General features: G+C 36.7%; 2 protein-coding genes and 1 non-coding gene across 5 annotated transcripts; 1 reads left to right on the top strand and 2 right to left on the bottom strand.

Moving 5' to 3' along the window:
• Window positions 1–38: 38 nt before the first annotated feature.
• On the bottom strand, window positions 39–111 carry TRNAE-CUC (transfer RNA glutamic acid (anticodon CUC)). Its single transcript has one exon. It is a non-coding gene; the product is annotated as a tRNA-Glu (tRNA).
• A 285-nt stretch (window positions 112–396) lies between these two features.
• LOC135673071 (uncharacterized) lies at window positions 397–5,579 on the bottom strand. Its single transcript, XM_065181782.1, has 4 exons — window positions 5,368–5,579; window positions 4,197–4,436; window positions 2,011–2,110; window positions 397–869 (listed from the first exon to the last, which is right to left on the bottom strand). Exons 2-4 carry the CDS (start codon window positions 4,374–4,376, stop codon window positions 613–615), a joined length of 537 nt encoding a protein of 178 aa, XP_065037854.1. The 5' UTR covers window positions 4,377–4,436; window positions 5,368–5,579; the 3' UTR covers window positions 397–612.
• A 101-nt stretch (window positions 5,580–5,680) lies between these two features.
• Window positions 5,681–10,458, top strand: LOC135673070 (protein APEM9-like). 3 transcript variants are annotated; one of them, XM_065181781.1, is made up of 6 exons: window positions 5,681–5,809; window positions 7,732–7,896; window positions 8,106–8,183; window positions 8,328–8,613; window positions 9,211–9,602; window positions 9,865–10,458. In XM_065181781.1, exons 1-6 carry the CDS (start codon window positions 5,757–5,759, stop codon window positions 9,995–9,997), a joined length of 1,107 nt encoding a protein of 368 aa, XP_065037853.1. In that variant the 5' UTR covers window positions 5,681–5,756; the 3' UTR covers window positions 9,998–10,458. The 3 variants fall into 3 exon arrangements, with proteins under 3 accessions (XP_065037853.1, XP_065037850.1, XP_065037851.1); XM_065181778.1 differs by having other exon boundaries at window positions 8,106–8,613; XM_065181779.1 differs by having other exon boundaries at window positions 5,688–5,809; window positions 7,785–7,896; window positions 8,106–8,613.
• Window positions 10,459–10,657: the final 199 nt, after the last annotated feature.

The raw sequence follows: 10,657 nt of genomic DNA, 5'->3' as shown, positions 1-10,657 counted from the left end.
AAAAAAAATCAATAGAATTATGCTCAAAAATAAAAAACTTCCGTTGCCGGGACTCGAACCCGGGTCTCTCGGGTGAGAGCCGAGTATCCTAACCAACTAGACTACAACGGAATGATGCAACGTGTGGCACGAATAATAATAATAGATATAATATATTCGTTGAGAAGTAAAACTCTTTACTTGGGTCAAAGCTGTATGAGACTCTCTAACAAGGAGTTCTTTTGTTAATGATTCAAATCATGGAATCTGAGGCTCCTTTGTGTTATGATCTTTTTATAATGTTGTCATAAAATAAAAGATTATGTGTAGCAAATCACCAATACTCCTTATGGCAATTGCATGAGAGAACAAACTTCCATAGAGCATGAGGGCTGTGACAGAAAATTAAACTGGTGGTGAAATAAACCAAGGGCATGGCATAATTTATATTAAGAACATATAATATTTATGTCTCTGAGTACAGAATTATAGAAAAAGTATTGTTTGGTAATGGAAGTTCAATAATTTTCTTCTGAAATAGAAGAGACATTTGGTAAGGGCATAAGCAAAATTTTCAAACCTCTAAAATGAGCGTCAAAAGTGTGGACAAATATTTGCAATATGGCACAGTATTCAGTCAGTTGGGAAGCCAAGGAACTTGTTCATCAATCTGACCACTGGCATGGGATTGCCTGGTGAGTAAGGAATTAAGGACTCGGGACTCATGTCTTGGATGGTCTGGTGGAGGGTCTGCGGGCGTGCGTAAAAGAGGTGCTTCCTCTCCGCAAGTTCCTCCGCTAGCTCGCTTTGGTGGTTGTCCATCAATTCCTCATTGACGACAACAATCAAGGGTTTGCCCAAGCACAGCGTCTCAAATATGCTCCCCGATCCTGCAAAGGAACTTTGTTAAACTTTATCGTGTTTCTCGATCATTTCATTCTAAATGGCACAGTTTTATTGTCGATAGTGATGAGAAAACCAAAAGGTTGGAAAGAGTAACAACTGAAACTAAAGGCAGCAGAGATAGTACTGACTTCATATGCCATGTCTTGGGTAACAGACATTCAAAGATGAATGCCATACTGCAATGATTTCAAAATGTGATGGTAACCTTTTAGTGGTAACTTAGGATGCATACTTCATGCAAAGAAATAAACTTTAAAATGCATATATTGTGCTCCACAAACAAGCAGAATACACAGTTCAAACATTGTAAAAAAAAAAGTTTCTCACAAAAATCACATATTCCTTCGCATAACAGTAAAGCTATTAAGTTCTGGAAGAAGCTGAGCTTCAGATTTGGATTTTGTACATTCCCTAATAATGTATGAGAATGAGACTAAATGTAGATGTAACCATTGTGAATTTATGTGAGGATGAATGCAGTAGTTTGTCAACTTTGCTGTTTGTATCCAACAGCCAGCACATCCCAAGCCAGACCTATTACAGAATCCAAAGTATGCTTCATAGACACCAACCATTAACGGCTTTGATTTTCCAACATATGGACATAAAAAACTGTACAAAATTTGTAAAACCTAATATGATTCATCATCGCAAGATAAACTTATACAACACAAAAACAAATTTGAGATAATTAGCTGAAGACCAAAGGGAATGTGTTCAGATCAAGGCTCAAGCATCTCCTCTTATATTTCAATTTTACTCTTGTACTATCAACTATGTAATTCAAGGCAACATGTATTACATCAGCGAAATTCAAAATAAGTGATGATTATTTGTAGACATATAAGAGCGAAAATGGTGAGATATCATCAAAGCAAGTTGATTATCAAGCACAAATGATTGCCTAAGTGATGACAACTGAATACTTCAAGCATGCATCAGTTGATACGTATGATAACTTGCAAACCTTTTGATGACTTCCCACTGTTTAATTCTTGGCATGCGTGCCAAGTTACAGTGCACACACCCCAAATTGAGTTGTGCAAGACTTTTATAAATGAACAAAACTATAAACTCTGAGCATCGTTATGTGATAAATACTCCATAGTTATGAAGAAACTTTACCTGCATGGCTGATGATAAGAGATGCTGATTTGAGGTAGTCAGCAATGCTTGGTGAGAAAGTGAAGTAATCCACTGTAAGAGGCTCATCTTCCCCTGAAACCTGTAAAACTTAGATGACATGAGATAGATCTTCCATTTTTCCAAGGCAAAGAGACAAAGTACGAAATATTTTTCATTCAGAAGAAAAATGCACAGTAGGAATCATTTAAGTGCATGATCAAATCAACAAATAAATATTCTTTTCTGAAGAAAGATCCAGCATCTTTGGAACAAAAGCTCACAGAATCTTTAAGCAAGCAGACACATCAATAGAAAATCATGATGGGCAAAAAACTAACTGAAAAGATTATGAAAGAAATTTAGCTCCATAAGTCCTGCAGTGAACAAGATAGTTTTTACATGGATATCTAGGAAACTTCCAAAAAGCTAGAAACATGCTGAATGATGACAGAAGAGAAGTAATGAAACGATAAAAATACAGAAACTTCACACAGAGATGAGCTTGCTGGTCTCCCGAAGGATATCAAAATGGTCCTTAGGCTAGATTAACATTTGAGACCAATATGAGAAATTAGATAAGAAATGCGTAAAGTAAATATATCACCAATTTTTTTTTAAAATACATAGGAATAACCATTGTCAGCCAATCCAAGTTTGATAAATTTATGAAATATGGATCCTTCAAGATACACAGCGCTGACAGATTACTACAGTAGATACTACACAAATCTGATACTTTCATTATATTGATCTACAGACTTCCGGAGTACATGGGAAGCAATCCAGGAACCTTTCACAATGACCAATCTGAAAAATCTTGGCCTATTATTGATGAATAGTTGACCATAAAATTTTAAATATTTGATCTTGTTATGAAGCATAACTGTAACATCAACATATTCCAATGATCTTATTATTTTATCTACTTTATTCAGTTTCATAGTTTCTAACTTGTTCATCATTTTCTTTACCAAAAACAGTTAACGTATTTGGTTTCCTATAATAAACTGAAAGTAAAGATCACAAGACAAATTATACCAAGTATCACCTGAAGAAAATTCTTCCCTGAATTTGTCCATTTGTCGTATCATTCCAAGTTGCTATCAACATCAATGAACAAGAAAAATCCTTAACAATTTGAATTTAACATCAAAGATAAACATAACTGTTAGTCTGGTGCCTACTCTAGCTAGCAACCATTTGTCTAATCATTGTGTGATTTTTGTACATCTGTCTAAGCAGATTATAAACAGAAACTTTCAAAACTAGGATAAAATGAGCCCTCTGTTTTTTTGAAAAACATTGATATTGTCAAAAAGAGCATACAGAAAAAATATGACTAAACATCAGCAGCTTACTTGGACAAAATCCATACAAAGAAATTGCAAAAATCATAAATATGTTTTAGATTTGCACCAATCACACTGTAAATAAAAACCTGGCATTATTACTATGTTCTCACAGAGTATGCCACAAAAGCTTCTTTAGAAACAGTTCAACCAACTTTTACCAGATTTGACAAAAATAATTGCAAAAAATAAAATAAAATAAAGTCTTGGTGCAAAAAACACATGCCACCTATCCCCTGTCACACGTGTACCAGTCTCCTGTAAATAAAAAAGCAGGAGCAGTAGCACATAAACATAATGATAAATGCATCTGCATAATGTCCTCCAGTAGAATCTAAGAGCCTATTGGCCAAAAGAAGAAATAACTATTTCTACTTTTACTATCAACGAACGATCTAAATCATCCAGTAATATTTGTATAGGGAATACCTATTTCCATTATAGTGTATTTGTCCAGATTTGTGTTTTTGTCAAACTTTGCATATTAAACCATTTTTATCCAAGTACATAAAATTCTAGGGTTTTGCAATAATTAAGATGGCAACTCGAAAAATAACATGCATGTCAAATGTTGCTGGTAATGCTCATAAATATAAGTACGACATTGTCATTCACCTTCACATTCAAAATGCTCTTTTTCTGTACCTTAGAGAGACTAAATTAGCCATGGATATATTTCTAGTATGCTTGTATATCTTATTCAACATTACCAAATATACCATGAGAGAGAACATAAACATACAATGGTAAAAAAGTTTCAAAGTTCTGTTACATGTATTCTACTGCAACAGACTTAGTACAAGCAGTACAGGTGATTTGAATGACAAGAATGGAAACCTTAGATGGCATGTACGAACCACGACCCATTTGGATCAGAAGATCAGTATACCCCTTTCTTGACAACTCTTCTCTTACTTGCTGAGAATCCACTGCCTTGACAAGAGCATCGAAGCATGTTGTTCCAACTGTCACAAAGACCATTTTCCTTGAATGCTCACCATTTTCTGCTCCATCCATTGCTCTGCAAGTAAGCTAACCGAACCCCACCCGAGCAACTTGCCCGTTCAAAAGATTTATCTGCTAAAAAAACGACATAATTCAATCAAAGTACACGATAAAGTGTCTTCAGCGTAAGTACTCAATGCAGATTTGAGTTGTTTCTGATGTAAATCAACAACTTGGTTCTAGTTATGCACAAATTGAGGCTCCAATATATCCTGTAGACTTGGATGCTTATCTTCTATTGTCGATCAAAGAAAAAAATACATTGGCTACTGGAACCAAACTGACCATAGACCAGACCAGTTGTTTGATTATTGAGACACTTCTCAACCAGCAGGTTTGATTAAAAATGACAAAAGAGATATTAAAAAAAAAATCTACGGTTACAGTAATATATTGAAAAAACTAAGTAAACTAATGGCCTAAAAGAATAGAACACTACTAATGATTAGCAAGCAACTGTTGTCACCTTAGCAGCAAAGTGGATATCACCTACCATAATCGACAGTGATAGAGAGAAGGCTGCCTGTGCGGGTCTAGGAAGTAAGTCATAAGAGGTCAGACTTGTTGCTTTCAAGTAGACATGTAAAAGAACCATGATCATTATTGATCTATAAACATTTTAGCTAAAGACCGATTGTTCTAACAAGTTTTCTAAACACCCAGATCCCCAAATCCGTGCTTGAATCCAATAAAATTAGTAAATTACCCTAATCTTTATTTAGCAAGCAGAAACCATCCAAGACAAAATAAACATTCGCCAAACAAGAACAACATCAAGTAATTATCAGAGAAAAGACTCTCAGATGTAGGAACAAAACAACCAAAAGAACACAAATCAAATTAGCATTTTTCATACGATCATCCAAGATAACAATACGTGTCCCTCTTTCAATCAACTACGTTGAAGTAGAGCCAAGAAATGAAACATACATATTATGACAGAAAATTTCCATAAGGAAAAAAATTCTGGAGAAATAGTGGGGAAAAGGGGGCAGATTGGGACCGAAAAGGATCCGGATCCGGCGAGATATGTGGCGTTGGTGCCGTTGGAGGGGCACGTCGGGAGGAACTGCAGCCAGGCGAGGTGGAGCCTCGGTGGAGCAACCCTTGGAAACGGGGCGTTGCGGTGATGGGGTGTTCCGGCGAGGTGCGGCGTCGGTGAAGCTGCTGCTCCTTCTCTGGTCTGATCTCCCCCTAGTCGACGTCGTGTCTCCTTTCCCAATTAGAGAACCGATCTACCCCTCGGTCATAACGGGTCGGATCTTACCCGGCTACATTACACAAACCCGATCCAACGACAATAAACATTCGACAGGAAGAATCCGCAAATTGAAGGGGCGGAAGAGGTGGAGGTGGTGGTGGTGGTGACGAGTCTTAGGGCAAACGCATGAGATGGCTCTTCTCACCGTATCCGCAATCTGGAATGAAATCGATCTCTCTGAGAGGTAAAATATTATATTTTGTTGCCGTTCCTCGGCTGTTACTGTCTCTTCAGATTGGAATTGGTCGATTTTAGGTCCCCATGAGTCTTCTTTTCTCGGTGAAACTGAGTTCGTGTTGAACTCAGTTCCTTGTTTCTTCATTTGTAACTCAGTAGAGGGAATCTTTTGGTCCATTAAAAAATCTTATGTAGTTGTATGGAAATGTCTGTATCAATCAGATTGATATAGTTTTCATTGGTAGACGGATTGTTTGCTTAGTAGTTCTGGATAGTTGGCAAGGATCAAGGTTTTGAAGTTCTTAGATTTGAATGTTTGTGATTGGAGCAGGAATAGTTTTGGAATAGGATTAAATAATGGAGTTATGATCTCTTCGAATGTTATCGTGAACATTGTTGGTAGTTTGAACTCTGGTAGAAAGTGGTGTTGGGAGCTAAGATTGAGGAGAATGGATGAGAGAAAAATCTTCTAATGCTAAATATATTCAGCAACTGTTAATTTGGAAGGAATTCCTATCCGCTGACACTCATTCATACTAAGTTAATTTCGTATCAATTTTTTCTTGTCTTCCGGATTTGACCTTTTAGGGCATCTCCTTTTCTTGATGCTTCTAGCCTTTTTTTAGCATTTGGAATTTGAAGTACTTTATAGCCTATATGTTATTTTAGATGCTCAGGGAATTTCTGTATTTTTCTATTTAGTGATTAATTTTACTTAGGGCCTTCTTTTTTCAGTTTCCCTTACAGCTCACATGCTGTGTTACATATTATTCTTCAGTAGAGCATTTCATTGTATGTATGTTCATATTATTTTAGTTATCGTCTTTTCTAGAAGAGCTTATAAGATAATTATCTTGTGTGCATATTTGTATGGTGCCTGATCCAAGTATGCTTTTCTTATCTGAATTAGCAATCTCTCTCTTCTCCTGCTCTACTTTTAAGAGAGGGATAGCACATTGTATTTTTCAAATGATAGTTGGGATCTTGTTTCTTCCTGTTCACTGTTTCTGTTGGTAATTCCTCATGTAGTCATGCATTTAAATTAAATGAGAATATTTGGAATTTAGCAAATGCTTGTTGGGTTTTTCTTGACTTTGTTATGCTGGGAGAAGGTCATTTGTATTGTAATGTATTTTAGAAGATAATTTCACTTAAATATAATTAATTAGAAAAACCTAAGCATCTAATTACTTGCATTGTCCTATGTGGATGAACTTAACTTCTTGTCTAATGGAAGAAGAAGGTCATTTGATAATTTCACTTAAATATAATTAATTAGAAAAGCTAAGCATCTAATTACTTGCACTGTCCTATGTAGATGAACTTAACTTCGTCTAATGGAAGAACCACTATGTGTTTACCTTGCCCAGATATAGAATTTTGTTTCTGTACAAACTTGTAGTGCTTGCACTGGATGCATTTGAGCCAGCATACTTGGTCCATCAATATATATGATGTGAGGGTGGTGGAGTTTTTTTCTGTTATTGGTCTCTAGATTTTCTTCTTTTTTTATTTCATCAAGTACAAGTTTAGCTAAGAAGCTTTGCTTATGGTTATATTAGTTCATGGACTTGTATGAGGATAGTATGGTGTTTTACGTGATGAAGGTGAACATCTGAATTGCTGCATGAAGTGTTATTTCAGAGGAATGCATTTATTTATATATCGGTGATGTACTTCTCAAAAAAAATATTCGTTTGCTCAAGTGTATTTGATTGACATGCCTACTCTTTGAAGTTTGAAGTAATGCCACATTTGCCTTATAATCAACTACTGCACCATCGGTCAATATGTTTGATACAGATGTTTGGTTTTGCTGAAATTTTAACTTGTGATACTTGTTTTTATATTGTTAGATCTCTTAATATGTCCCTTCAATGATCATGTTTTTTTGAACGTCACTCATAATTATTTTCTTTTATGGCTTAGTTATCTGGTGTGTTGCATGTTTAAGGAGGCAGCATCTCTTGTTTCTTCAACAGTTCATCGTGTACGTAGCACTCCTTTTGCAGATGCAGTTGATGATGTTCAAATGGCTGAAATGATGGAGTCAGCTGGTATGGTGTTTGTCCAGTCAATGAAAGAGTTGGGAAGGTACTTAAATCTTTCTTTTCAGAATACTCCTATCCAAGGTGCATCCTCATTTTTTGAATTGAAAGATAAGATACCAAATTTACTCTCACTCAGTGCAAAAAATAAATGACAAAATTGAAAGTGCAGTTGTATATTTAATACATATTAACATATATCCAAGTCTTTATATGAGTACTAACACATGTTTTTGGTTTTGCAAAAATTTGCAGGACACAGGAACTGTTTGTTGAGCTTAGAGAATTGTTTGGTTCAGTGGAAACCATACCTGTTCAAGTGTTTCTAACAGGGTATCATAAATCTGTTATTCAGTTGTATCCTTCGTACTTCTCTAAATTCGTTTCATCATTGCTTTTTTACCTGTTAATGTGTGGTGACCTTAATAGAGTTTCATTTTTTTCAATCTCTCGAAATGATGCTGTAATGAATTGTAGGGCTTGCATGCAAATTTCAGAAAGATTTACATCCAACCTTAGAGCAATCTTTGAAGAGTTCCTCAGCAAGTGGAAGTATGTAGATGGTGGAATTTATGTTTTGACAGTAGCAGAGCCAGAAAGCTCTTCTGACAAAGTAGGCATGAAGCAGCCTGTCATGGGAGCTAAGAATTATTTGGAGATTGCTGAAGTTTACACCATTACCGTCCTTGGGATGGTTTTATGTAGTCCAGACCTTGCAATATCCTGGACAGAGAAAGCAGAGTTGCCTGAAGAAAGCCGTCAGGTAAAATTATCATTCCCCATTCATGTCTACCTTTCGTATTATGGTGTAATAAAATTCAGTAAGTCATTTAGTTGGGTTTCTACTTGATCTTGAATGCCAAGTGGCCCAAGAACTGATCATGTGGATTTAACTGATAGCCACTATTACAGAGAATTTGTGGTGTCTTGCCATTTCTGTAAACTTAATTTTTTGGAGTTGGATGACATGCATAACATTGGATAGTGCCTCAAAAGAAGAAAAGCAGAAAACACACTATTATTCTAGAATCAAGTCTTTTGAGCTGGCTTGACTAAGATGAGCCTCTAGAGTTGCTTCATACTGATGGTAGGGATTCTTTCGAACAAGATTCCCTTTTCTTGGCCTTCTTATATCAGGTGCTGAAAGAATAATTAAATTGCATTACTAGAGACTGTCATAAGTGCCTTTTGAGCTTAAACTTACATGCAAGAGATATGTTGATAAAAAATGAAATAAGTTCTCCGCTGATAAATTGTATGTCCTATCAAAATACTCACTCAAACTTTCATGTTGTAGCCCTTTTGTCTCTCGAATTATCTAAAGACATTGGATTTGCATTGACTTTTTATTCTTTTGTAGGTCCTACTGAGGAGGTTGCACTCATTGGTCTCTGCTAAAAACTCTAGCTCACATTCAAATTTAGGAGGTGGTCTACGGCCAGAGCAAGCACACAGTCTATCATCTTCTACCAGTGGGTCTACTTTTAGTGGAAATGAAGCTTATCCCGAAGCCGTGAAACAAGAACTGCACTCTGCTGGGGGGCGATCAAGGGGAGGCCTTTTCAAGACTGTTCGTCCAAGTATTCGGAACATCTTGGAACAGATTAGTTGTTGCTTCTGGTGGTTCCGTACAATCCATTTGAAATTTGGCAATGTTCATTTGGTTCTTCCTAGCGGGAAACAAATGCTTGTGTGCTCATTGATAGTTCTAACATACTACATTCTCCGTCAGAAAGGCACAATCCTGAAACGGTAAGATCACATGCAAACACTGGCATATGCAAGCATATTATTGCAGTGAACCTCTTCCATTTAAACACGATTAAGGAAAACATCTCATCAGCTGCACCTCATGCATGTCTGTTCTAGATATATTGACCTTAGCAACACGAGCTTCTTATATGACCAAATTGGTGTATGCTAAACACACGGTTCATCGCTATGGATGTCATATGCATGAGATACAGTTCGATTGATTGCTGCTGACTCCTGCAAGTTTCTTTCTCCATTACAGATCAGTCGCTACACAAGCCGCAGCGATCAAAAGAGCTCTGGTTGATGCTTGGCAGCTAGCATTTTCTGTCCAGGTGAACCCACTGGCTGCCATTCAGCAGCTGCCCTCTGCTCCACATGGAAGCATGCAATGATTTGACATTTCAGTGTCCTACGTTGCCCTCGGGGCTCACTGTATACTCTCAGAACTGAATGGAACAAAGCAAAAGATTATTCTCATTCTTCATGGGTGTCCCTGCGAAGCAGAAGCATGAAGAAGACCACCATCCGCGGTTGCTTTATTCCACATTTGCTATTTTGTGCTGAAAGGGAGAAACACTTGAAGAACCAACAGTATCGAGAAAAAATTTACTTGTACATTAAGATTGCCTCGCATCAAGGCACATACCATCATTTTACCGATTGTTATGAGGTAAGTGGCATCAAAATAAGTTTGTTGTACTTATCCCGCTTCTGCATCTGCAAGCAGCATATCCTTGAAAATACTTTCATGTTGTATGCAAAGCGCGATCGTCCGATCAAACTTTGAACAGCTATAGTATATTTCTCAGTCTATTTTCCCGTTTGACATAACAAGATGCTTGGTTTTGTGTTTTGTTGTGACATGTTCTCTCTATAATCTTCCTCAGAGCTTTCACCATTATCACATCAATGCAAGCAACTACAGAAACAGGTGTGCAAATGTCGTGTTCTTTGCCCAAAACACAGCTTGTATGACTCAGATTAATATGAAGAATTGGATTCTCCGTTCAATCACTTGAATTCCAAATGTGATTGAGATAGCTAAATCTAGC

The sequence above is a fragment of the Musa acuminata genome, chromosome BXJ1-5 (assembly GCF_036884655.1).
Source record: "Musa acuminata AAA Group cultivar baxijiao chromosome BXJ1-5, Cavendish_Baxijiao_AAA, whole genome shotgun sequence".
NCBI classification, from domain to species: Eukaryota; Viridiplantae; Streptophyta; class Magnoliopsida; order Zingiberales; family Musaceae; genus Musa; species Musa acuminata.
The sequence above is the reverse complement of the archived record's forward strand: the minus strand, read 5'-3'. Positions and strand labels throughout refer to the sequence as shown.

Bases quoted from the DNA above. Each gene is read 5' to 3' on its own strand.
- LOC135673071 (XM_065181782.1), bottom strand. From the start codon at position 4,376: ATGGATGGAGCAGAAAATGGTGAGCATTCAAGGAAAATGGTCTTTGTG. The intron at 2,111-4,196 runs GTTTCCATTCTT...TAAGTTTTACAG, and splicing joins GTTCGTACATGCCATCTAAG to GTTTCAGGGGAAGATGAGCC. The intron at 870-2,010 runs GTAAAGTTTCTT...GTTCCTTTGCAG, and splicing joins TCTTATCATCAGCCATGCAG to GATCGGGGAGCATATTTGAG.
- LOC135673070 (XM_065181778.1), top strand. From the start codon at position 5,757: ATGGCTCTTCTCACCGTATCCGCAATCTGGAATGAAATCGATCTCTCT. The intron at 5,810-7,731 runs GTAAAATATTAT...TTTATGGCTTAG, and splicing joins GAAATCGATCTCTCTGAGAG to TTATCTGGTGTGTTGCATGT. The intron at 9,603-9,864 runs GTAAGATCACAT...TCTCCATTACAG, and splicing joins AAAGGCACAATCCTGAAACG to ATCAGTCGCTACACAAGCCG.